Source organism: Rhinoraja longicauda, chromosome 44 (genome assembly GCF_053455715.1).
Source record: "Rhinoraja longicauda isolate Sanriku21f chromosome 44, sRhiLon1.1, whole genome shotgun sequence".
NCBI lineage: Eukaryota > Metazoa > Chordata > Chondrichthyes > Rajiformes > Arhynchobatidae > Rhinoraja > Rhinoraja longicauda.
This window is the reverse complement of record NC_135996.1, coordinates 6,091,240-6,117,826: the sequence shown is the minus strand read 5'-3', so window position 1 is coordinate 6,117,826 and position 26,587 is coordinate 6,091,240. Positions and strand designations below refer to the sequence as shown.

General features: G+C 51.6%; 1 protein-coding gene across 4 annotated transcripts in view; it reads right to left on the bottom strand.

Annotated features, from left to right (window-relative positions):
* Positions 1-1,196: 1,196 nt before the first annotated feature.
* The window catches only part of smad10a (SMAD family member 10a), an 84,690-nt gene continuing 59,299 nt past the window's right edge, over positions 1,197-26,587 (bottom strand). For 2 of the 4 annotated variants that reach the window (XM_078432040.1, XM_078432041.1), the window contains exons 3-13: positions 26,369-26,558; positions 24,008-24,028; positions 21,338-21,562; positions 18,874-19,032; positions 17,521-17,634; positions 14,261-14,341; positions 11,764-11,817; positions 8,381-8,564; positions 5,084-5,252; positions 2,721-2,859; positions 1,197-1,511 (exon numbers count right to left, since the gene is read on the bottom strand). In XM_078432040.1, coding sequence (XP_078288166.1) covers positions 1,300-1,511; positions 2,721-2,859; positions 5,084-5,252; positions 8,381-8,564; positions 11,764-11,817; positions 14,261-14,341; positions 17,521-17,634; positions 18,874-19,032; positions 21,338-21,562; positions 24,008-24,028; positions 26,369-26,558 — 1,548 coding nt within the window. In that variant the 3' untranslated portion in view covers positions 1,197-1,299. The remainder of the gene's footprint in view (positions 1,512-2,720; positions 2,860-5,083; positions 5,253-8,380; positions 8,565-11,763; positions 11,818-14,260; positions 14,342-17,520; positions 17,635-18,873; positions 19,033-21,337; positions 21,563-24,007; positions 24,029-26,368; positions 26,559-26,587) is intronic. The other 2 variants (XM_078432042.1, XM_078432043.1) reach the window with 2 other exon arrangements.

Genomic DNA, 26,587 nt, shown 5'->3' with positions numbered 1-26,587 from the left:
TGTATATAAACTTTACATATATATATATATATATATATATATATATATACATAAAAAAACACCACAAGCCCCAGGATAATGGACTAGGTTATTATTTCATTGGATAGTTTTAAAAACAGATGTGGGAGGTTTCACCTCGAGTTCAGGTAGAGTGACATCTAAGTAAGAGAACACAGAGCGCTTTAAAAAAAATCCCCTTTTCCCTAAGGGAAAATATTTATATATATTTAAAAAAAAATTACAGAGCACCAAATGCCCCAGTGGAAATCGTGTACAGTTCCACCACCGATTTTCAGGCAACTGGTTGGTCCGGAAGCTTCTTTAATTCGGACAAAATCCCCCCTGTGTGTTTGACGTCCAGTGTGGGTGAAGAGGCGGCCGAACTTGACCTCTCGCGGACTTCCGTGGACGGTCGTCTTTCTCCGTTCTCTGTCAGTCCGACAACACGGATACTGCCAAGGGTGCCGGGGAAAATCGGCGGCGGTCCTGTATCCTGGCCGTGACCAACGAACGCCCTCCCTGCGCAGCAGCAGATCCAGAATGTACAAGAGGAAAGCTCTTCCACCGATCCAGTGTACGTGGACTCCAAAACGTTCATGGATTCGATATTTTTCCCCCGAGTTCAAGTCAGAAAAGCCCAAATAAATACATCTCAAAAGGGGAGAGAGGGATTCCTCCCCTCTCAGTTCATGATTGTAGTGTTGGTTTCTTTGCGTGACACAGTAAATAAGAAATAAGATAAAACATATAAAAATAAAGTTATATTGCATCGGGCCGAAGATGCTCCTTGCAGCTTCAGTCGATCAGTTTACAAAGTCCGGTGGAGAGGGGCGGGGGAGAGGGAGGGAGGGAGTGAGGGAGAGGGAGAGGGGGGAGAGAGGGAGAGGCGGTGGGGGGAGAGAGGGAGAGGTGGTGGGAGGGAGGGAGGGAGAGGCGATGGGGATGTGGGAGGGAGGGAGGGAGAGGAGGTGGGGGGGAGAGAGGGAGGGAGAGGCGGTGGGGAGAGGGGGAGGGGTGGGGGGGAGAGAGTGAGGGGATGGGGAGAGGGGTGGGGGGGAGAGGGAGAGGGGTGCGGGCGGAGAGAGGGAGAGGAAGTGGGGGGGGGAGAGGGGGTGGGGGGAGAGGAGGTGGGGGGGAGAGAGGGAGGGAGAGGCGGTGGGGAGAGGGGGAGGGGTGGGGGGGAGAGAGTGAGGGGATGGGGAGGGGGTGGGGGGAGAGGGGGTGGGGGGAGAGGGGGTGGGGGTTGTGGAGAGAGGGGGAGGGGGGTTGTGGGGAGAGGGGGTTGCGGGCAGGTTGGCATCAGTTCACGGAGCCCGGGTCATTGATGGGCATGGTGTGCAGCACCTCGTCCAGCAGCTGCAGGGCACGGTGGAGGTGTACCTCGATCCAGCAGGGCGTGTGCTTGATGCTCTGTCTGGGGTAATCAGGGCCCCATCCCTTGACGAAGCTCAGCCGCAGGATGCACAGACGCCTCAGGTCGTCCACGCCGATACCAGCCGCCGCCGACAGACCTGCGGGGGGGGGGGGGGGGGAAGAGAGCGGAGTTTTAACCGTACGGCGACAGCGAAGGGGAGAGAGAATGGCGCAGCGGTAGAACTGCCGCCTCACAGCACCAGAGACCACGGGCTCCATCCCGACCACGGGTGTGTGACTGCACGGGAGTTTATTGTCACGTGACTCACTGTGATGGATGTTTCTTTTTTTGTTTAGTGTTGGTTTGTGGTTGTGTGTGTAATTGCTTTTTTTAATTGCTCTTATTGTTGGAATGTGGGTGACCACATCTCGTCCAAAAGACTTGTTTCTTTTGGATGACAATAAAGGTAATTCTGAATCTGATCGAGGTACAGTGAAAAGCTTTCGTTGTGTGCTAACCAGTCAGCAGAACGGCGACAAGGACATGTTTAGTTTAGTTTAGTTTAGAGATACAGCGCGGAAACAGGCCCTTTCGGCCCACCGGGTCCGCGCCGACCAGCGATCCCCGCACACTAACACCATCCTACACACACTGGGGACAATTTTTACCTTTACCAAGCCAATTAACCTACAAACCCGCACGTCTTTGGAGTGCGGGAGGAACCAGAAGATCTCGGAGAAAACCCACACAGGTCACGGGGAGAACGTACAAACTCCGTACAGACAGCGCCCGTAGTCGGGATCGAACCCGGGTCTCCGGCGCTGCGAGGCAGCAACTCAACCACCTCGCCACTGTCAAAGGGCCGAATGGCCTGCTCCTGCACATATTTTCTATGTTTAGCCAGAGGGCGGTGAATCTGTGGAATTCTTTGCCAGACGGCTGTGGAGGCCACAAGTCAGTGGGTGTATTTAAGGCAGAGATAGATAGATTCTTGATCAGTGCGGGTGTCAGGGGTTATGGGGAGAAGGCAGGAGAATGGGGCTAGGAGGGAGAGATAGATCAGCCGTGATTGAATGACGGAGTAGACTTGATGGGCCGAATGGCCTAATTCTACTCCAATTCCTTATGACTTTAAGATCTCGGAGAAAACCCACGCAGGTCACAGGGTATCCCCCTCCCTCCCTCTCCCCGTCCCTCCCCTCCGGTGGGAGCGTACAATCTCCGTACAGACAACGCCCGTGGTCGGGATGGAACCCGGGTCTCCAGCGCTGCAAGCGCTGTGAGGCAGCAGCTCTACCGCCGCGCCACCGTGGCGTTCGGGAGCAGGCGCGCGGCAGGGACGGTCGGTGCGCCAGGCGGTACTCACTGACGGCGGGCGCGATGCCTCCCACGGAGCCGGGGCCCGGAATGTTCCCCGCCACGGCCGCGGCCTGGGTTGCCGCTGCTGCCTGCGCTGTGGCGGCCTGTTGCTGCATCTGCCGGTGGCACTGGCGAAGGTCAAACACCTGGGGGAGGGAGGGAGGGAGGGGGGAAGGGATGGAGGGGGGAGGGGGGGGAAGAAGGGGGGAGAGGGTGGGATGGGGAGGGAGGGGCACAGTAAAGGTCAGGGGGAGAGGAGGGGCGGAGGGGAGAGGAGGGGGGAGAGGAGGGAGGGAGGGAGACGGGCGCAGAAAGAGGGGAGGGACCGAGAGAGGGAATGGCGGGGTGAAAGGGGGGTAGGGCAGGGGGAGAGGAGGGAGGGTGGTGAGAGGAGGGAGGGTGGTAGTAGGAGAGAAGGGGAAGAGGAGAGAATGGCGTAGAGAGAGGAGGGAAGGGAAGGGAAGGACGGGAGTGAGGAGGTGGGGGAGAGGAGGGAGGACGGGGAGAGAGGAAGAGAGGGGAGAGCGGGAAGGAGGGGGAGAGGGGGAAGGAGGGGCAGAGGAAGGGCAGGACACAGTTCGGGAGGGGGAGAAGGAATGGGGGAGAGGGACAGAGGAGCAGGGAGAGAAGGGCAGGACACAGTTCGGGAGAGGCAAGGGGAGAGGAAGGTAGGGCGGGGAGAGAAGTGGGGGGGGTGAGAAAGGTTGATGGTGAGAGCGGATGGGAATGAACAAATGCACAAACACACACTGGCTCTGCATCTTGTGCAGCCGTCGAGACTGGCCACTGTACAGCGCAGAAGCAGGCCCATCGGCCCCTCCACATCCATGCTAGCCCTGATCGGTTAACCCATTGGTGAAGGCACAAGAGTATTTTACACAGAGTAGGGGAATCGAGGAAGGTGCAGGAGCCTGAAAACTGTAACGTCCAGGTTCAGGAACAGCTTCTTCCCCACAGCCATCAGGCCTTTAAACACTACAACCTCAAATAACCTCTGAACTCCACAGACTACTATTGTTTAATTTATATCAATATATATACACCGATCAGCCAAAACATTATGACCACTGACAGGCGAAGTGGATAACATTGATTATCTTGTTACAATGGCACCTGTCAAGGGGTGGGATATATTCGGCAGCAAGTCAACAGTCAGGTCTTGAAGTTGACGTGTTGGATGCAGGAGAAATGGGCAGGAGTAAAGACCTGAGCGACTTTGACAAGGGCCAAATTGTTCTGGCCAGACGACTGGGTCAGAGCATCTCTGAAACGGCAAGGCTTGTGGGGTGCTCCCGGTCAGCAGTGGTGAGTACCGACCGACCGACAGTGGTCCGAGGAGGGACAAACCCACAAACCGGCGACAGGCAGGGTGTTGGGCGCCCAATCGATGCGCGAGGGCAACGAAGGCTATCCCGTCTGGTCCGAACCGACAGAAGGTCGACTGTGGCACAAGTCACGGAAAATGTTAATGGTGGTGACGGGAGGAATGTGTCACAATACACAGTGCATCGCACCCTACTGCGTATGGGGCTGCACACGGAGGACCAACAGCATGTTAGGCAGGTGGGCATAATGTTTTGGCTCATCAGGTCATAATGTTTTGGCTCATCAGTGTATCTTGTTTCTACGTTTCTATGTTTAATCTCCAATAAGCTCTGAACTACACAGACTATTATTGTTATTATTGGACTATTATTGTTTAACTTATATATATATAAATATAAATATATATATATATATATATATAGTGTAAGAAAATAACTGCAGGTGCTGGTACAAATCGAAGGTATTTATTCACAAAATGCTGGAGCAACTCAGCAGGTCAGGCAGCATTTATATATATATATATACACATATATGTAAATAATTTATATATAAATGAAACAATAATAGTGCAATAATAATAATAATATATATATACGTAAAGAAGATGGAATAATATATATACGTAAAGAAGAAGAATATATACACGTAAAAAAGCTGGAGTAACTCAGCGGGTCAGGCAGCATCTCTGGAGAGAAGGAATGGGTGACGTTTCGGGTCGAGACCCTTTGTCAGACTGTATGTCGGGGAAAAGGAAACAGATATCAGTCTGAGGAAGGGTCTCAACCCGAAACGTCGCCCATTCCTTCTCTCCTGAGATGCTGCCTGACCTGCTGAGTTACTCCAGCATTTTGTGAATAAATACCTTCTTATAGGAAACGGATATACATACATACATACATACATACATACATACATACATTCGTTTGTTATATTGTTTTTACAGTGTACTATTATTTGCATATTCTGTCGTGCTGCTGCAAGTAAGAGTTCCGTTGTTCTATCCGGGACACACGAAGAGTGAAAGGCTCTGGACAATGTGCTCACCTTGATGTAGGCCCCGGGATAGATTTTGTGTACAGCGTCTCCAGGGGCCCGGCCCGCCTCCCGGTCCAGGTAGTAGCTCTGCACGAAGACGGCGTGGTCGCTCAGACACCGCATCCAGACGTCGCCCTCGCCCCGACACTCCAGCTGGATGCCCTTCCCGATGTGCAACCTGCAGCGGGCACCACACACGGCGCAGCGCAGGCCGTTAATGTGCATTCAAACCCGCCGACCCACAACTCCATCAACACAGTGCAGGAGCAGCACAACAGGCAGGTGCGTGTGTGCGTCTCTGTGTGCACGTGTCTGTCTTCGTGTGCTTCTGTGTGTGTGCGCGTCTCTGACTGTGTGTGTGCGTCTGTCTGTGTGTGTGCGCGCCGGTCTGTGTGTGCGCGCGCCTGTCTGTGTGTGCATCTGTGCGTGCGTGTGCCTGTCTGTGTGTGTGCGCGCGCCTGTCTGTGTGTGCGCGCGCCTGTCTGTGTGTGCATCTGTGCGTGCGTGTGCCTGTCTGTGTGTGCGCGCGCCTGTCTGTGTGTGTGCCTCTGTCTGTGTGTGTGCCTGTCTGTGTGTGTGCGTCTGTGGCTCTGTGTGTGCGCGCGCCCGTCTGTGTGTGCGTGTGCCTGTCTGTGCGTGCGTGTGCCTGTCTGTGTGTGTGTGCGTCTGTCTGTGTGTGCCTGTCTGTGTGTGCGCGTGCCTGTCTGTGTGTGTGCCTCTGTCTGTGTGTGTGCCTGTCTGTGTGTGTGCGTCTGTGGCTCTGTGTGTGCGCGCGCCCGTCTGTGTGTGTGCGTCTGTCTGTGCGTGTGCCTGTCTGTGTGTGCGCGCGCCTGTCTGTGTGTGTGCCTCTGTCTGTGTGTGTGCGTCTGTGGCTCTGTGTGTGCACGTGTCCGTCTGTGTGTGTGCGTCTGTCTGTGTGCCTGTCTGTGTGCCTGTCTGTGTGTGCCTGTCTGTGTGTGTGTGTGCCTGTTTGTGTGTGTGCCTCTGTCTGTGTGTGTGCCTGTCTGTGTGTGCGCGTGCCTGTTTGTGTGTGTGCCTGTCTGTGTGTGTGCGTCTGTGGCTCTGTGTGTGCACGTGTCCGTCTGTGTGTGTGCGTCTGTCTGTGTGCCTGTCTGTGTGTGCCTCTGTCTGTGTGTGTGCCTGTCTGTGTGTGTGCCTGTCTGTGTGTGTGCCTGTCTGTGTGTGTGTGTGCCTGTCTGTGTGTGTGCCTGTCTGTGTGTGTGTGTGCCTGTCTGTGTGTGTGCCTGTCTGTGTGTGTGCCTGTCTGTGTGTGTGCGTGCCTGTCTGTGTGTGTGCCTGTCTGTGTGTGCACGTGTCCGTCTGTGTGTGTTTCTGTGTGTGTGCGCGTATGCGCCTCTGTCTGTGTGTGTGCCTGGCTGTGTGTGCGCGCGCCTGTCTGTGTGTGTGCGCGCCTGACTGTGTGTGCCTCTGTCTGTGTGTGTGCCTGGCTGTGTGTGCGCGCGCCTGTCTCTGTGTGCGCGCGCCTGACTGTGTGTGCCTCTGTCTGTGTGTGTGCCTGTCTGTGTGTGGGCATGTATGCGCGCCTGTCTGTGTGTGGGCATGTCTGTGTGTGTGCCTGTCTGTGTGCGCCTCTGTGTGTGTGTGCACGTGTCTGTGTGTGCGCGTCCGTGTACTTTCCAGTGGTAAGGTTGCTGCCTCTCAGCGCCGGAGACCCCATGTTCGATCCCGACTACGGGCTGTACAGAGTTTGTACGTTCTCCCCATGACCTGCGTGAGTTTTCTCCGGGTGCTCCGGTTTCCTCCCACGCTCCCAAAGACACGCTGGTTTGTACGTTAATTGGCTGTGGTACAATTGTAAACTGTCTACTGTGTGCAGGATAGTGTTCGTTTACGGGGGTGATCGCTGGTCGGCGCGGTCTCACTGGCCTCTCTCTCTAAAGTCTAAAGCTATTATCAGGCAACTGAACCATCCCATCACCAACTAGAGTGCGCTCCTGACCCATCTACCTCATTGGAGACCCTCGGACTATCTTTAATCGGACTTTATCTTGCGTTAAATGTTATTCATTAGGTCCTAAGTGATAGGAGCAGCATTAGGCCATTCGGCCCATCAAGTCTACTCTGCCACTCTCCCTCCTAACCCCATTCTCCTGCCTTCTCCCCATAACCCCTGGTACCTGTACTAATCAAGAATCCATCTATCTCTGCCTTAAAAATATTCATTTACTTGGCCTCCACAGCCTCCCGTGGCAAAGAATTCCCTTTATCCTGTACAACTGCAGACATAGAAACATAGAAAATAGGTGCAGGAGGAGGCCATTTTGCCCTTCGAGCCAGCACTGCCATTCATTGTGATCATGGCTGATCATCCACAATCAGTAACCCGTGCCTGCCTTCTCCCAATATCCCTTGATTCCACTAGCCCCTAGAGCAAGGGTTCCTAACATGGGGTAAATTTTGCCTACCGTTATTGTTATTTGAACTTAAAATAATAATGATAAAAACAGCTTTTTAAAATTTCCCCTTTGTCGATTGCTTTATTATGGCAGAAGTGTAAACTCAAATTACTGAACAAAACCGGGTGGGAGTAAATTTACTTTCGAAAAGTTGCCAGGGGTAAACGGGATGAAAAAGGTTGGGAACCGCTGCCCTGGAGCTCTATCTAACTCGTTTGTAATCACGTGGTCTTTCCGCTGACTGGATAGCACGCAGCAAAGATACTAGAGGTAAAAGATGGACCACTCTGTTGAAATCGCCTATACTGAAGTGTAGTACGCAAAGGAGCGTAACGTCCGCCATTTTAGTAGGCAAAACCCCGCCATTTTAGTAGGCAAACCCCGCCATTTTAGTCGGCAAACCCAGCTATTTTAGTAGGCACACCCAGCCATTTTAGTAGGCAAACCCCGCCATTTTAGTAGGCAAACCCCGCCATTTTAATATGCAAACCCCGCCACTTTAGTAGGCAGACCCCGCCATTTTAGCAGGCAAACCCCACCATTTTAGTAGGCAAACTCCACCATTTTAGTAGGCAAAACCCGCCATTTTAGTAGGCAAAACCCGCCGTTCACTATGCCTCTCGCAGTGTAATCAGTGTTTTGGGGGAACAGTAAGTGTGATGATACCATTAAAATACAGAATATATCTCATCTATCAATTCACAGATTTTTGTTATTTTTCTTTTAAAATGTTTCTGCAAGTTTCAGCCTGCTAAAATGGCGTCGTGACGCACTACGGTTTTTAGGGTCGAGTGCTTCATCTTGTTCCTCTAGTATCTTTGCTTTTCACTGTACGACAGTAATACAAGGAAAACTAAACCTCAGCCCTGCTCCAGGCGTGAGCACTAACCTGGCCTTCTCGCTGGCGTCGGTCCTGTGCACGTTGGACAGCTGGCCGAGGCAGAAGCGATCGCCCCCCGACGGATCCACGTAGCCGTCGACGGTCACGACCGGGCAGCTGGAGGGGACCTTGAACATCTCGCCCACCTGCACGTCCATCTCAAAGTAGGTGATGGAACACCAGAACTCGGGGCCTGATGGAAGATCCAGCCGGAGGGATGAGGGGTGAGGGCACAATCATAGAAACATAGAAAATAGGTTCAGGAACCATTGAGCCAGCACCGCCATTCACTGTGATCACAATCAGTAACCCGTGCCTGCCTTCTCTCCATACCCCTTGATTCCGAGATGGGGTGGTCAAGAAGGCTTTTGGCACATTGGCCGTCATCGGTCAGAATGTTGAGGTTGGGTGGTTACATTACAGTTATACAAGACTATGGTGAGGCCACATTTAAAGTATTGTGTTCAGTTTAGGTCATCCTGTTTTAGGAAAGCTGTTTAGTTTAGAGATACAGCGTGGAAACAGGCCCTTTCTGCCCACCGGGTCCGCGCCGACCAGCGATCCCCGCACACTAACACTATCCTACACCCACTGGGGACAATTTTTACATTTACCAGGCCAATTAACCTACAAACCTGCACGTCTTTGGAGTGTGTGAGGAAACCGAAGATCTTGGAGAAAACCCACGCAGGACACAGGGAGAACGTACAAACCCCGTACAGACAGCAGCACCAGTAGTCGGGATCGAACCGGGGTCTGCGGCGCTGCATTCGCTGTAAGGCAGCAACTCTACCGCTGCGCCACCGTGCCGCTATGTGTGTGTGTGGCCCCTGGTTCTGGACTCCCCCAACATCGGGAACATTTTCAATGAGAGGAATCGATCGCGTAGAGTCTCGTGCCCAGAGTAGGTGAATCGAGGAGCAGAGGGCATAGGTGTCTTTGACATTTCCACTCCAGGGAAAAAGGGTCTGACTGTTTACCTTATCCGAGTTTGATTTTAGTTCATTGTCATGTGTATCGAGGTACAATGAAAAGCTTCCAAACTGGGAGGTCATGTTGCAGTTGTCTAAGACGTTGGTGAGGCCGCATTTTGAGTTCTGGCCACCATGTTATAGGAAAGATGGTGACAAGCTTAAACGATGGGATAGTCCCAGCCTCAACTACCTCCTCTGGCAGCTCGTTCCACACACCCACCACCCTCTGTGTGAAAAAGCTACCCCTCAGATTCCTATTAAATCTTTCCCCTCTCACCTGAAACCTTTGTCCTCTGGGTCTTGATTTCCCTACTCTGGGTAAAAGACTGTGCGTTTACCCTATTCCTCTTGCGATTTTTTATACCTCGTAAAGATCGCCTCTCATCCTCCTGCGCTCCAAGGAATAAAGTCCCAGCCTGCTCAACCCCTCCCTGTAGCTCAGACCCTCGAGTCCTGGCAACATCCTCGCAAATCTTCTCTGCTCTCTTTCCAGCTTAACAACAGTCACGGTGGCGCAGCGGTAGAGTTGCTGCCTTACAGCGAATGCAGCGCCGGAGACCCGGGTTCCATCCCGACTAGTTCATTGTCATGTGTATTGAGGTACAATGAAAAGCTTCCAAACTGGGAGGTCATGTTGCAGTTGTCTAAGACGTTGGTGAGGCCACATTTAGAGTTCTGGGCACCATGTTATAGAAACGATGGTGACAAGCTTAAACGTTGGGATAGTCCCAGCCTCAACTACCTCCTCCTTCGAGCCTGTACGGAGTTTGTACGTTCTCTCCGTGACCTGTGTGGGATTTCTCCGGGATCTTCGGTTCCCTCCCACACTCCAAAGACGTGCAGGTTTGTAAGCTAATTGGCTTGGTATAAATGTAAAAAATGTTCCTAGTGGGTGTAGGATAGTGTTAGTGTGCGGGGATCGCTGGTCGGCGCGGACCCGGTGGACCGAAAGGGCCTGTTTCCACGCTGTATCTCTAAACTAAACAGCTTTCCTAAAACAGGATGACCTAAACTGAACGCAATACTTTAAATGTGGCCTCACCAATGTCTCGTACAACTGTAATGTAACCACCCAAACTCAACATTCTGACCGATGACGGCCAATGTGCCAAAAGCCTTCTTGAATTAGCTGGAATTTAGAAGATTGAGGGGGGATCTTATAGAAACTTACAAATTCTTAAGGGGTTGGACAGGCTAGATGCAGGAAGATTGTTCCCGATGTTGGGGAAGTCCAGAACAAGGGGTCACAGTTTAAGGGGGAAGTCTTTTAGGACCGAGATGAGAAAGTTTTTTTTCACACAGAGTGGTGAATCTGTGGAATTCTCTGCCACAGAAGGTAGTTGAGGCCAGTTCATTGGCTATATTTAAGAGGGAGTTAGATGTGGCCCTTGTGGCAAAAGGGATCAGGGGGTATGGAGAGAAGGCAGGTGCGGGATACTGAGTTGGATGATCAGCCATGATCATATTGAATGGCGGTGCAGGCTCGAAGGGCCGAATGGCCTACTCCTGCACCTATTTTCTATGTTTCTATGTTTGACCACCCCATCTATCTGTGACGCTACTTTCAAGTTCTGCTCTACAAGGCTCCCCAACTGTACCATTCACTGTGTAGGTCCTGCCCTGATTAGACTACCCAAAATGCTACATCTCATAGTAGGGGAGAAGGCTAGAAAAGAGAGGTTCGAGTCAGGCAAAGGCTGGCAAGTGATAGATGCAAGGAACTGCAGGTGCTGGTATACCAAAAAAAAAACACACAAAGTGCTGGAGTAACTCAGCCGGCCAGGCAGCATCTCTGGGGAAGATGTATAGGTGAAGTTTCGGATTGGGGTCCAAATCAGTCTGAAGAAAGGTCGTGACACACAATTTAGTTTGGAGATACAGCGCAGAAACATGCCCTTTCGGCCCACCAGGTCCCTGCCGCCCAGCGATCCCTGCACACTAACACTATCCCACACACACTAGGGACAATTTTTACATTTACCAGGCCACTTAACCTACAAACCTGCACGTCTTTGGAGTGCGGGAGGAAACGGAAGATCTCGGAGAAAACCCACGCAGGACACGGGGAGAACGTACAAACTCCGTGCAGACGGCAGCACCCGTAGTCGGGATGGAACCCGGGTCTGCGGCGCTGCATTCGCTGTAAGGCGGCAACTCTACCGCCGCGACACCGTGACCGCCCAATGTTCATGGAATATGGGCCAAGCACGGGCAGGGGAGGCTAGTGCAGATGGGGCATCTTGGTCGGCATGGGCCGAAGGGCCCGTTTCTGTGCTGTACGACAGCTCGGACAGAACATGAAGTGCAGATATTCTAGTATGGGTTTCGTCTTAGTCTGTCAGCGGACGAGGCAGAGGATAGAAAGGGAGGTCGGTGTGGGAATGGGAAGGGGAGTTGATCATCTGAAAACGTTCCTACCTGGATGGCTGGAAATCGGCTGCTGATAGGATGCCCCGTTGTGATGGGACGAACCTGAAATAAAACAAAGTGCATTACTGATTATTAATTTATTTCTAATGGTTAGTTTAGAGATTCAGTGCAGAAACAGACCCTTTCGGCCCACCGGGTCCGCGCCGACCAGCGATCCCCGCACACTAACACTATCCTATACACACTCAAATCAAGTTAAGTATATTTGTCACATACATATACAAGATGTGCAGTGAAATGAATCGGGAAAATGTTTACATTTACCAAGCCAATTAACCTACAAACCTGCACGTCTTCGGAGTGTGGGAGGAAACAGAAGATCACGGAGGAAACCCGCGCAGGTCACGGGGAGAACGTACAAACTCCGTACAGACGGCGCCCATAGTCGGGATGGAACCTGGGTCTCCGGCGCTGCATTCGCTGTAAAGGTAGCAACTCTACCGCCGCGCCACCGTGACCGCCCTTGGATTTTGGACGGATCATATTGAATTGCAGGTGCTGGCTCGAAGGGCCGAGTGGCCTACTCCTGCACCTATTTTCTATGTTTCAATGACCATTGGCGCAGCGGTAGAGTTGCTGCCTTACAGCGAATGCAGCGCTGGAGACTCGCATTGGAGATCCTGACTACGGGCGCCGTCTGTACGTTCTCCCCGTGACCTGTGTGGGTTTCCTCCGAGATCTTTGGTTTCCTCCCACACTCCAAAGACGTACAAGTTTGTAGGTTAATTGGCTTGGTAAATGTAAAAATTCTCCCGATTCATTTCACTGCACATCTTGTATATGTATGTGACAAATAAACTTGACTTGATTTAAGTGTGTATAAGATAATTGACTGGGTGTATGGAACAAGCTGCCAGAGGAGGTAGTTGAGGCTGGGACTATCCCAATGTTTAAGCTTGTCACCATCTTTCCTGTAACATGGTGCCCAGAACTCTAAATGCGGCCTCACCAACGTCTTAGACAACTGCAACATGACCTCCCAGTTTGGAAGCTTTTCATTGTACCTCGATACACATGACAATGAACTAAAATCAAACTCGGATAAGGTAAACAGTCAGACCCTTTTTCCCTGGAGTGGAAATGTCAAAGACACCTATGCCCTCTGCTCCTCGATTCACCTACTCTGGGCATGAGACTCTACGCGATCGATTCCTCTCATGAAAAATGTTCCCGATGTTGGGGGAAATCCAGAAGCAGGGGCCACACACAGTTCAACAGAGCTTTATTTGTCATTCGGTACCAAGGTACCGAACGAAACTACATAGCAGTCACACACAAAAAAGAACACAAGACACATGACCCCAACACAAACGTCCATCACAGTGACTCCAAACACCCCCTCACTGTGATGGAGGCAACAAAACTTCCACTCTCTTCCCCATGCCCACGGACAGACAGCTCGTCCCCGACCGACCCGCACAGTCCCTGCAAGGGGATGGAAGTCCCCGCGGCCAAGTCGCACCGGGCGCTGAAACGTCTCGCGGCCGAGCCAGGCGATGGAAGGCCCCGCGGCCGAGCCGTGCGCAGCTAAGTCCCGCGGCCGAGCCGCACCGGGCGATGTTAGATCCCGCGGCCGAACCGCACCAGCGATGTTAGGCCCTCAGCCGAGCCGCGCCGGGCGATGTTAAGTCCAGCGGCCGAGCCGCGCCGGGCGATGTTAAGTCCAGCGGCCGAGCCGCACCGGGCGATGTTAGGTCCCGCGGCCGAGCCGCACCAGCGATGCAAGGCCCCGCGGCCGAGCCGCACTCCGCGCCGTGAGGAAGAGACCTAAAAGAGAAAGGTTTCCCCCGTCCCCCCACCCACACCACCCCCCCCCCCCACCCACACCACCACCCCCCACACACACACAACCAAAAAAAAACAAAAACCATCCCAACACCGACACACAACAAAAAAAAAGGAAAAAAGACGAACAGACTGCTAGCGAGCCGCAGCCGTTAGGCGCCGCCACTTCCGCCAGTCTTAAGAATAAAGGGGAGGCCATTTAAAACTGAGATGAGCAAAAACATATAGGTGGCACGGTGGCGCAGCGGTAGAGTTGCTGCCTTGCAGCGAATGCAGCGCCGGAGACTCAGGTTCGATCCTGACTACGGGCGCCGTCTGTACGGAGTTTGCACGTTCTCCCCGTGACCTGCGTGGGTTTTCTCCGAGATCTTCGGTTTCCTCCCACACTCCAAAGACGTGCGGGTATGTATGTTAATTGACTGGGTAATATGTAAAAATTGTCCCTAGTGTGTGTAGGATAGTGTTAGTGTGCGGGGGTCGCTGGTCGGCGCAGACCCGGTGGGCCGAAGGGCCTGTTTCCACGCTGTATCTCTAAAATCTAAAAAAATCTTCAGCCCTACCCGCTCTCCCCACACGCACAGGTGTGTCCAACGATGAGGACGGTGGGTGTGAGGTGCAGCCGGAGGGCAAAGGAGCGGCCCCTTTAGATGTTGGTAGAGGGGCTTGCGAGCTCACACGCTGCGCGTACAGGGGCACTCACCGTTGTGCGCCGTGTGCGGCTGTGACGACGAGGAGGCGTGTCGCAGGAGGAAAGGCATCACGGCCGACTGTGACGTCTGACCTGCGGATCACAAGACCACACGAATCACACGCTGCCGGCCCGTAAAAGCCGGTAATAAGTCAAGTCAAGTCAAGTCAATTTTATTTGTATAGCACATTTAAAAACAACCCACGTTGACCAAAGTGCTGCACATCTGATTAGGAGAAAAAAAAAGAAACATACAGTGGCGGGCAGCCAAACACAACGGCGCGGCCATCTTGAACAAAAGAGATTGAAAAAAAGTTTCCCCCAACTACCCCCCACATAAAACAAACCAAGAAACACTAAAATAAGGTCATATGACGCTGGCTCGAAGGGCCGAATGGCCTGCACCTATTGTCTATGATCATTAGTGATAGTAGTAGAATTAGGCCATTCGGCCCATCATATCATATATATACAGCCGGAAACAGGCCTTTTCGGCCCTCCAAGTCCGTGCCGCCCAGCGATCCCCGTACATTAACACTATCCTACACCCACTAGGGACAATTTTTACATTTACCCAGCCAATTAACCTACATACCTGTACGTCTTTGGAGTGTGGGAGGAAACCGAAGATCTCGGAGAAAACCCACGCAGGTCACGGGGAGAACGTACAAACTCCTTACAGTGCAGCACCCGTAGTCAGGATCGAACCTGAGTCTCCGGCGCTGCATTCGCTGTAAAGCAGCAACTCTACCGCTGCGCTACCGTGCCGCTCATCGAGTTTACTCCGCCATTCAAACACGGCTGAACCATCTAACCCCATTCTCCTGCCTTCTCCCCATAACCCTATTGAGGGCGTGCAGCGTAGGTTCATTCCCGGAATGGCGGGACTGTCATATGTTGAAAGACTGGAGCGACTAGGCTTGTATACACTGGAATTTAGAAGGATGAGAGGAGATCTTATCGAAACGTATACGATTATTAAGGGGTTGGACACGATAGAGGCAGGAAACATGTTCCCAATGTTGGGGGGAGTCCAGAACAAGGGGCCACAGTTTAAGAATAAGGGGTCGGCCATTTAGAACTCAGATGAGGAAAAACGTTTTCACTCAGAGAGTTGTGAATCTGTGGAATTCTCTGCCGCAGAAGGCAGTGGAGGCCAATTCTCTGAATGCATTCAAGAGAGCTAGATAGAGCTCTTAAGGATAGCGGAGTCAGGGGGTATGGGGAGAAGGCAGGAACGGGGTACTGATTGAGAATGATCAGCCATGATCACATTGAATGGCGGTGCTGTCTCGAAGGGCCGAACGGCCTCCTCCTGCACCTATTGTCTATTGTCTTTAACCCCTGACACCCGTACTGATCAACAATCTATCTATCTCTGCCTTAAAAATACCCACTGACTTGTGGACTCCACGGCCGTCTGTGGCAATGAATTCCACAGATTCACCACCCTCTGACTAAAGAAATTCCTCCTCATCTCCTTCCCAAAAGAACGTCCTTTAATTCTGACGCTGTGCCCTCTGGTCCTAGACTCTCCCACTGGTGGAAACATCCTCTCCACATCCACTCTATCCAGGCCTTTCAAGATTCTGCACATTTCACTATTTGTTCCCCTTTTCCCCCGACTCTCGATCTGAAGGAGGGTCTCGACCCGAGTCGTCACCGATCCATGTTGTCCGCAGATGCTGCCTGTCCCGCTGAGTTACTCCAGCCTTTTGGTTTAAACCAGCATCTGCAGTTCCTCCCCCTGCAATATGCGAGCTAGTCTGACTGCTCCCAGTGTATCGAAGCAGGGCCGACCACAAAATCGGTGGTCAGCTTCATTATTTTCATCAGTCTAATGATCGGACATGCCTGTACACACAGATCACTAATCAAAGAACGATAAGCACAGGAAGCTTATCGTTAACTTTGCAAGAAAGATATCCAGTCGACTCAAGTGACATTTTCACATTATAGAATAGCAATTAGTTTCGTTTTTTTAGTTTGGAGACACGGCGCGGAAACAGGCCCTTCGGCCCACCGAGTCCGCGCCGACCAGAGATCCCCGCATATTAACACTATCCTACACACGCTTGGTAGGCACAAAAAACTGGAGTAACTCAGCGGGTCAGGCAGCATCTCGGGAGAGAAGGAATGCGTGACGTTTCGGGGTCTCGACCCGAAATGTCACGCATTCCTTCTCTCCCGAGATGCTGCCTGACCCGCTGAGTTACTCCAGCTTTTTGTATCTACCTTCGATTTAATCCAGCATCTGCAGTTTTTCTCCTACACACACCAGGGACAACTTACATTTATACCAAGCCAATTAACCTACAAACCTGTACGTCTTTGGAGTGTGGGAGGAAACAGAAGATCTCGGGGACAGAAACCCCATGTGGCTCACGCGGAGAACGTACAGACTCCGTACAGACAGAACCCGTAGTTGGGATTGAACCCGGATCTCTGGCGCTGTGAGGCAGCAACTCTACTGCTGCACCACGACATAATAATTATAATGCAACAAGATTGTAGCTTTTGATAATAACAGTGTAGAAGAATTTCATGTTGAGGAAACGAGAGGTACAAGTTTATGATTTGAATATTCAGATAAAGTTGCACATTTGTAAAAGAGAAGAAACACGGAACTGTAGTTGCTGGTTTATTAAAAATGCAGGACTGTAGGTCAAATGGCTTCGGCAAGTTGTAAAAATTGTCCCTAGTGTGTATGGTCCCTAGTGTGTCCCTAGATAGTGATAGTGCATGGGGTGATTGTTGGTCGGCGTGGATTCAGTGGGCCGAAGGGCCTGTTTCCGCGCTGTATTTTAGTTTAGTTTAGTTTAGAGATACAGCACTGAAACAGGCTCTTAGGCCCATTGGGTCCGCGCCGACCAGCGATCCCCGCACACTAACACTATCCTACACCCACTAGGGACAATTTTCACATTTACCAAGCCAATTAACCTACAAGCCTGTACATCTTTGGAGCGTGGGAGGAAATCGAAGATCTCGGAGTAAACCCACGCAGGTCACGGGGAGAACATGCAAACCCCGTACAGACAGCACCCGTAGTCGGGATGGAACCCGGGTCTCCGGCGCTGCATTCGAGGTAAGGCTGGAACTCTACCGCTGCACCACGTTTAAAGGTTGCAAGCGGAATACGAGGTGCTGACCCTCCAGTCTTGCGTGCGCCCACACTCTGGCAATGGAGGGGGCGCGGGCGGGACGGAAAGGTCAGTGTGGGAAATGGGGAGGGGTGTGAAGATGGTGAGCAACCGGAGAGATGGGCTTACAGTAATGGCTGGGGTGGTGGAGCGACTGTTGATGCTGCCCATGGCCGTTCTGCTGGGGCCCGATGCTCAGACTGTAGGCGGCTGTGTTGCTGCCCGTCCATGTTGCTGTCGTATCTGCGGGAGGAGGAAGAGAAGGAAAAAAAATTACCCTCAACACTACTGCCATTAAAAATGTCCACCTTCACAATGACTTGCTTTCAATTCATGGCCCCGAGGTAAAACGGCAACGTCCCGCTAATTTCAATAACATCGGATGCAGTCACAGCGACACCCAGCGCGGAAACAGGCCCTTCGGCCCAACTTGCCCACAGTGGCCAACATGTCCCAGCTACACTAGTCCCACCCAAAGATACTAGATAGAACAAGATCGCCCGAAACGTCGCCCATTCATTCTCTCCAGAGATGCTGTCTGACCCACTGAGTTACTCCAGCACTTTGTGTCGACCTTCGATTTGAACCAGCATCTGCAGTTATTTTCCTACACACCTTGTGTCTACCTTCGATTTAAACCAGAATCTACAGTTCTTTCCTAGGCATGTTGTTTGTAAACTGCCAATGGCAGCCTTGATTTTTGTTATTACCCTGTATTTGTGCTTAACTGAATAACAGCTCCTTGTTAAGGAAAAAACAAAGTCACAATAGACAATAGGTGCAGGAGTAGGCCATTCGGCCCTTCGAGCCACCACCACCAGTCAATGTGATCATTCATGGCTGATCATTCTCAATCAGTACCCCATTCCTGCCTTCTCCCCATACCCCCTCACTCCGCTATCCTTAAGAGCTCTATCTAGCTCTCTCTTGAATGCATTCAGAGAACTGGCCTCCACTGCCTTCTGAGGCAGAGAATTCCACAGATTTACAACTCTCTGACTGAAAAAGTTTTTCCTCATCTCCGTTCTAAATGGCCTACGCCTTATTCTTAAACTGTGGCCCCTGGTTCTGGACTCCCCCAACATTGGGAACATGTTTCCTGCCTCTAACGTGTCCAACCCCTTAATAATCTTATATGTTTCGATAAGATCCCCACTCATCCTTCTAAATTCCAGTGTATACAAGCCTAGCCGCTCCAGTCTTTCAACATACGACAGTCCCGCCATTCCTGGAATTAACCTACGCTGCACGCCCTCAATAGCAAGAATATCCTTCCTCAAATTTGGAGACCAAAACTGCACACAGTACTCCAGGTGCGGTCTCACTAGGGCCCTGTACAACTGCAGAAGGACCTCTTTGCTCCTATACTCAACTCCTCTTGTTATGAAGGCCAACATGCCATTGGCTTTCTTCACTGCCTGCTGTACCTGCATGCTTCCTTTCAGCGACAGTCACAAAGGAGGAATAAGAGTGCCCACTTACTGTGGTAGGGCGTCTTCAGTGGGGGGTATCCGTTCTGCTGCGATGGGTGAGGGGGGGCAGTGGGAGGGGGCGTTGGGGGTGGTGCCATCTGCTGCAGCGGTGGGGCGATCTGCAACAGCCCCTCGCTGTGATTCATGGAGTTGAGGAAACCGGTGGCTGCTGAGAGAGAAAGCGGGTTGAATGAACAATTCACCGTCCGCCGAGGGGGGGGGGGTTTATTTTTGAACGCTGTGGCAATCCGCGCAATTAAAATTCCCAAAACGATTCGAACCTGCTCACATTTCAGCCGTTCCACCGTCGGGCAAGAGCGAACGGGAACGGGAGAGAGAGATGTCGTCACATATGAGACGAGGCAGAGAGGGGGGGGGGGATGGAAACCACAGGAGGGAATGAGCATAGGGGGGAGGGGGGGACCACAAGAGGGGGAACCAGAGAGGGGGGAAGGGGGAACGAGACTGGGGACAACCAGAGTGGTTGGGGGGGGACACACACACCAGAATGGGGGGGGGGGGGGAGAGTTGGGGGGGGGGACCAGAGTTTTGGGGGGAAGGAGGGAACCAGAGTGGGGGAGGGGGGACTAGAGTGGGGGGGGCAGAATTGGGGTGGGGGGGCAACCAGAGCGGTTGGAGGGTGGGGGGGAACCAGAATTGGGGGGGGGGAGAAGAGGGAACCAGAGTTGGGGGGAAGAGGGAACTAGAGTTGGGGGAAGGGGGAACCAGAGTTGGGGGGAAGAGGGAACCAGAGTTGGGGGAAGGGGGAACCAGAGTTGGGGGGAAGAGGGAACTAGAGTTGGGGGGAAGAGGGAACCAGAGTTGGGGGAAGGGGGAACCAGAGTTGGGGGGAAGGAGGGACCAGAGTTTGGGGAGGGGGGAACAGAGGTTTTTTTTTGGGGGGGGGGAGGGGAAGGAGAGGAACCAGAGTGGGGAAAACCAGAGGGAGGGGCAATGAAGGAGTGCAGAAGGGGGGGGGGGGGGGGGTGCAGAGACATGCATAGCAAAAGCCCTTCTTCACGACCCGAAACGTCACCTATTCCTTCTCTCCCGAGATGCTGCCTGACCCGCTGAGTTACTCCAGCTTTTGGTGTCTACCTCAGTGAAAAGCTATTGTTGTGCGGTATCCAGTCGACAGAAAGAAAATGCATGATTACAATCGAGCCATTCGCAGTCCTGCAACGCACCCAGCTTTTAAACAAAATGTGCAGGAAGGAACTGCAGATGCTGCTTTAATCCGAAGATAGACACAAAATGCTGGAGTAACTCAGCGGGACAGGCAGCATCTCTGGAGAGAAGGAATGGGTGACGTTTCAGGTCGAGACCCTTCGTCAGACAAAGTAATCTGAGGAAGGGTCTCGACCCGAAACGTCACCCATTTCTTCTCTCCAGAGGTGCTGCCTGACCCACTGAGTCGCTCCAGCATTTTGTGAATAAGGTGTAAACCAGCATCTGCAGTTCCTTGTGTAGGGGAAAAAAACTGCAGATGCTGGTTTAAATGGAAGGTAGACACAAAATGCTGGAGTAACTCAGCGGGCCATCAGTCTGAAGAAGGGTCTCGACCCCAAAATGTTACCCATTCCTTCTCTCCCGAGATGCTGCCTGACCCGCTGAGTTACCCCAGCATTTTGTGTCTTCCTGCAGTTCTTTCCTACTCAGCTTGTCAGGAAGGTTCAACCATGATCACGGTGAACAGCGGTGCTGGTTCGAAAGGGCCGAATGGCCTCCTCCTGCACCTATTGTCTACAGTTCTCTGCACAAATCAAGGCAAGAGTCCAGCTTTTAAACTGAGCTTGACAACGTTTTTTCAAGCAAGGCTTAAGGCAGGACTTTGACCCCCGCGGTACGAAGGCGGATTTTAATTCATAGAGTAATACAGCGTGGAAACAGGCCCTTCGGCCCAACTTGCCCATGCCGGCCAACATGTCCCAGCTACACTAGTCCCACCTGCCCGCGTTTGGTCCATATCCCTCCAAACCTACCCTATCAATGTACCTGTCTAACTTCCAGAGATTTATTCACAAAATGCTGGAGTAACTCAGCAGGTCAGGCAGCATCTCGGGAGAGAAGGAATGGGTGACGTTTCGGGTCGAGACCCTTCTTCAGACGGAAGAAGGGTCTCGACCCGAAACGTCACCCATTCCTTCTCTCCCGAGATGCTGCCTGACCTGCAGAGTTACTCCAGCATTTTGTGAATAAATCGATTTGTACCAGCATCTGCAGTTATTTTCTTAAATGTTGGGATAGTCTCAACTAACTAACTAAATGTTGGGGTAGTCTCAACCTGCCTCAACTAACTCCTCTGGCAGCTTGTTCCATATCCTCACCACCCTTTGTGTGAAAACGTTACCCCTCAGATTCCTATTAAATCTATTCCCCCTCACCTTGAACCCATGTCCTCTGGTCCCCGATCCCCCTACTCTGGGCAAGAGACTTCTACCCGATCTATGGTGGGAGTGAAAGAGGGTACTCACGGGGTGGAGACAAGGGAATGCTGGGGTAACTGTGCACGGTCGGCCTGGACGTCTCTGGGACAGGCAGCGGCAGCGGCTGGTCGTACGGTTCGGCGGGCGGTAGCATGCTGGGTGGGTGCTCTACCGGCTGCAGCCCCTGCTCCTCAGCGAGGGGCATGACCTGGGCGCCGTCCAGCTGCACGCACTCGTGGATAAACTCATCCTTCACCAGCCGGCTGGGTGAAGCTGACACACAAACACACACACAAACAAACACAAACAGTGAGATCATAAGTCGCAGCAGCAGAACCAGGCCATTCGGCCCCTTCCGAGTCTTAATGCTCTTGATGAAAGCGGAGTCAGGGGGTATGGGGAGAAGGCAGGAACGGGGTACTGATTGTGGATGGTCAGCCATGATCACTGTGAATGGCGGTGCTGGCTCGAAAGGCCTCCTCAATATTGTCTATTGAGTCCATTCTGCCATTCAATCATGGCTGATCTATCTCTCCCTCCTAATCCCATTTTCCTGCCTTCTCCCCATAACCCTTGACACCCGTTCTAATCAAGAATTTGTCTATCTCCGCCTTAAAAATATCCACTGACTTGGCCTCCACAGCCGTCTATGGCAATGAGTTCCACAGATTAACTACCCTCTGACTAAAGAAGTTCCTCCTCACCTCCTTTCTAAAAGAGCGGACTTTAATTCTGAGGCTGTGACCTCCGGTCCTAGACTCTCCAACCAGTGGAAACATCCTCTCCACATCCACTCGAGCTATGCCTTTCATTATTCTGTGAGTGCTTCCTGTCTTCTCTCTGTAACCTCACTAATCGAATATCTGTCGATCTCCGCGATAAAAATACCCAATGATCTTAATATAAGATTATTAAGGGGTTGGACGCGTTACAGGCAGGAAACATGTTCCCAATGTTGGGGGAGTCCAGAACCAGGGGCCACAGTTTAAGAATAAGGGGGTAGGCCATTTAGAACGGAGATGAGGAAAAACCTTTTCAGTCAGAGAGTTGTGAATCTGTGGAATTCACTGCCTCAGAAGGCAGTGGAGGCCAATTCTCTGAATGCATTCAAGAGAGAGCTAGATAGAGCTCTTAAGGATAGCGGAGTCAGGGGGTATGGGGAGAAGGTACGAACGAGGTACTGATTGAGAATGATCAGCCATGATCACATTGAATGGCGGTGCTAGCTCGAAGGGTCGAATGGCGTACTCCTGCACCTATTGTCTATTGTCGGCCTCCACAGCCGTCTGTGGCAATGAATACTACAGATTCTCCACCCTCTGGCTATAGAAATTCCTCCTCATCTCCTTCCTAAAGGTACATCCTTTACTTTAGTTTTAGACAATAGACAATAGGTGCAGGAGTAGGCCATTCAGCCCTTCGAGCCAGCACCGCCATTCAATGCGATCATGGCTGATCACTCTCAATCAGTACCCCGTTCCTGCCTTCTCCCCATACCCCCTCACTCCGCTATCCTTAAGAGCTCTATCCAGCTCTCTCTTGAAAGCATCCAACGAACTGGCCTCCACTGCCTTCTGAGGCAGAGAATTCCACACCTTCACCACTCTCTGACTGAAAAAGTTCTTCCTCATCTCCGTTCTAAATGGCCTACCCCTTATTCTTAAACTGTGGCCCCTTGTTCTGGACTCCCGCAACATTGGGAACATGTTTCCTGCCTCTAATGCGCCCAATCCCCTAATTATCTTATATGTTTCAATAAGATCCCCCCTCATCCTTTTGTTTAGAGATACAGCGCAGAAACAGGCCCTTCAGGCCACCGAGACCAACCAGCGATCCCCGCACACACTAACACTACCCTACACACGCTAGGGACAGTTTTTACGTTTGCACCAAGCCAATTAACCTACAAGCCTGTATGTCTTTGGAGTGTGGGGGGAAACCGAAGATCTCGGTGAAAACCCACGAGGGTCATGGGGAGAACGTACAAACAGCACCCGTAGTCAGGATCGAACCCGGGTCTCTGGCGTTGTAACTCCACCCTATTCTACTCTACCGCTGCGCCACCGTGCCGGCCATTATTTTGAAGGGGGGAACGCTCAAGAGTTGGGAGTTACTCCAGCACTTTGTCCTTCTTTTCCCTTCTAGTTCTTGAATCCCCCACGCAGGGAAAAAGACTGTGTATCAAGTCAAGTCAAGTTTATTTGTCACATACGCATAGACGATGTGCAGTGAAATGAAAGTGGCAATGCCTGCGGATTGAGCAAAAAAAAAAAGAATTACAGTTGCAACATATAATTTAAAGTTAATACAGAGAAGGCAGAATTTAGTCCCTGGAGTTATAATAGTTAACAGTCCTGATGGCCTGTGGGAAGAAACTCCGTCTAAACCTCTCTGTTTTCACAGCGTGACAGCGGAGGCGTTTGCCTGACCGTAGCAGCTGGAACAGTCCGTTGCTGGGGTGGTAGGGGTCCCCCATAATGTTGCTGGCTCTGGATCTGCACCTCCTGATGTATAGGTCCTGCAGGGGGGCGAGTGTAGTTCCCATAGTATCCACCCTCTCTGATCCCTTCAAAGATTTTAAACTCCTCTACAAGGCCACTGCTCGTCTTCCTGCGCTCCAAGGAATAATGTTCTACACTGCCCAATCTCACCCGATAGCTTCGTTTCTGCAAACCCTGAACAGGTACAAGTGAAAACAAGCAATGTAAAAATACTGACCTGTATTCTGGAGGCTCAAACCTGCATGAGGAAAGAAAAAAAGAGATGTCTTAACGTCTCTGAATAGATGAATAAAGGGAAAGGTCACTGATGTAGGGGTGAGGCATCCCATAGAATCTGGGTAAACCGAACGGCAGGACAGGTCCTAATTTGAGGAAGGACGTCCTTGCTATTGAGGCAGTGCAGCGTAGGTTCACCAGGTTAATCCCCGGGATGGTGGGACTGTCGTACGAGGAAAGATTGGAAAGACTGGGCTTGTATTCACTGGAGTCTAGAAGGATGAGAGGGGGATCTTATCCAGAGGTATAAAATTATGAAAGGACTGGACAAGCGAGATGCAGGAAAAATGTTCCCAATGTTGGGGCGGTTCCAGAACCAGGGGCCACACACACAGTCTTAGAATAAAGGGGAGGCCGTTTAAAACTGAGGTGAGAAGGAACTTTTTCACCCAGAGAGTTGTGAATATGTGGAATTCTCTGCCACAGAGGGCAGTGGAGGCCGATTCACTGGATGAATTCAAAAGAGAGTTAGATAGAGCTCTAGGGACTAGTGGAATCGAGGGATGTGGGGAGAAGGCAGGCACGGGTTACTGATTGTGGATGATCAGCCATGATCACAATGAATGGCGATGCTGGCTCGAAGGGCCAAATGGCCTCCTCCTGCACCTATTTTCTATGTTTCTATCTATCTATCTCACCCGTAAAAATATTCATAGATTTGGCCTCCACAGCCGTCTGTGGCAATGAATTCCGCAGATTCACCACCCTCTGACTAAAGTTGTCAGTATCTGTTGTGCTGCTGCAAGTAAGAATTTCATAGACAATAGACAATAGACAATAGGTGCAGGAGTAGGCCATTCAGCCCTTCGAGCCAGCACCACCATTCAATGCGATCATGGCTGATCACTCTCAATCAGTACCCCGTTCCTGCCTTCTCCCCATACCCCCTCACTCCGCTATCCTTAAGAGCTCTATCCAGCTCTCTCTTGAAAGCATCCAACGAACTGGCCTCCACTGTCTTCTGAGGCAGAGAATTCCACACCTTCACCACTCTCTGACTGAAAAAGTTCTTCCTCATCTCCGTTCTAAATGGCCTACCCCTTATTCTTAAACTGTGGCCCCTTGTTCTGGACTCCCCCAACATTGGGAACATGTTTCCTGCCTCTAATGTGTCCAATCCCCTAATTATCTTATATGTTTCAATAAGATCCCCCCTCATCCTTCTAAATTCCAGTGTATACAAGCCTAATTGCTCCAGCCTTTCAACATACGACAGTCCCGCCATTCCGGGAATTAACCTGGTGAACCTACGCTGCACGCCCTCAATAGCAAGAATATCCTTTCTCAAATTTGGAGACCAAAACTGCACACAGTACTCCAGGTGCGGTCTCACCAGGGCCCGGTACAACTGTAGAAGGACCTCTTTGCTCCTATACTCAACTCCTCTTGTTATGAAGGCCAACATTCCATTGGCTTTCTTCACTGCCTGCTGTACCTGCATGCTTCCTTTCAGTGACTGATGCACTAGGACACCCAGATCTCGTTGAACATCCCCTCTTCCTAACTTGACACCATTCGGATAATAATCTGCCTTTCTATTCTTACTTCCAAAGTGAATAACCTCACACTTATCAACATTAAACTGCATCTGCCATGTATCCGCCCATTCACACAACCTGTCCAAGTCACCCTGCAGCCTTATTGCATCTTCCTCACAATTCACACTACCCCCCAGCTTAGTATCATCTGCAAATTTGCTAATGAATCTGCAAAATAGGCGATCACTTCGCTCAACACCTGCGCTCGGTCCGTGTTAACCAATCTGATCTCCCAGTGGCTGAGCACTTCAACTCCCCCTCCCACTCTGACCTTTCTGTCATGGGCCTCCTCCAGTGCTATAGTGAGGCCCACCGGAAATTGGAGGAACAGCACCTCATATTTCGCCTGGGCAGCTTGCAGCCCAGCGGTACGAACATCGACTTCTCCAACTTTAGATAGTTCCTCTGTCCCTCTCTTCCCCTCCTCCTTCCCAGATCTCCCTCTATCTTCCTGTCTCCATCTATATCCTTCCTTTGACCCGCCCCCTGACATCAGTCTGAAGAAGGGTCTCGACCCCTTAACGTCGCCCATTCCTTCTCTCCTGAGATGCTGCCTGACCCGCTGAGTTACTCCAGCATTTTGTGAATAAGTATTTCATTGTTCAGTTTTGGGACATACGCCAGTAAAACACGCTCGACTTTTGTGAACCTGGATTTCCGGCGGTGGGGGTGGGGGCGGGGGAGGATGGTTTAAGTGGGCGCAAATGAACGAAGCCAACAGTTTTAGAAAGCTCACAAAGGGTCCCGCTAAAAGTTATTGATACCTATTTTCCACTCACCGATCCCGGGTGAGACGACTCTCTCGTAGTGGTAGGGGTTGACACACACGCTGTCGTACTTCAGGTCAAAGGCAAACTGGCAGAACTTGGCGTGCTTCAGCTCGTTCTTGTGCAGGTCCGGCCATCGCCACAGACGAGCGTAGATCACGTGGGGAAAGCCTTTCCTCCCGGCCACCTGGAACACAAAAAACAAACCAAACAGGC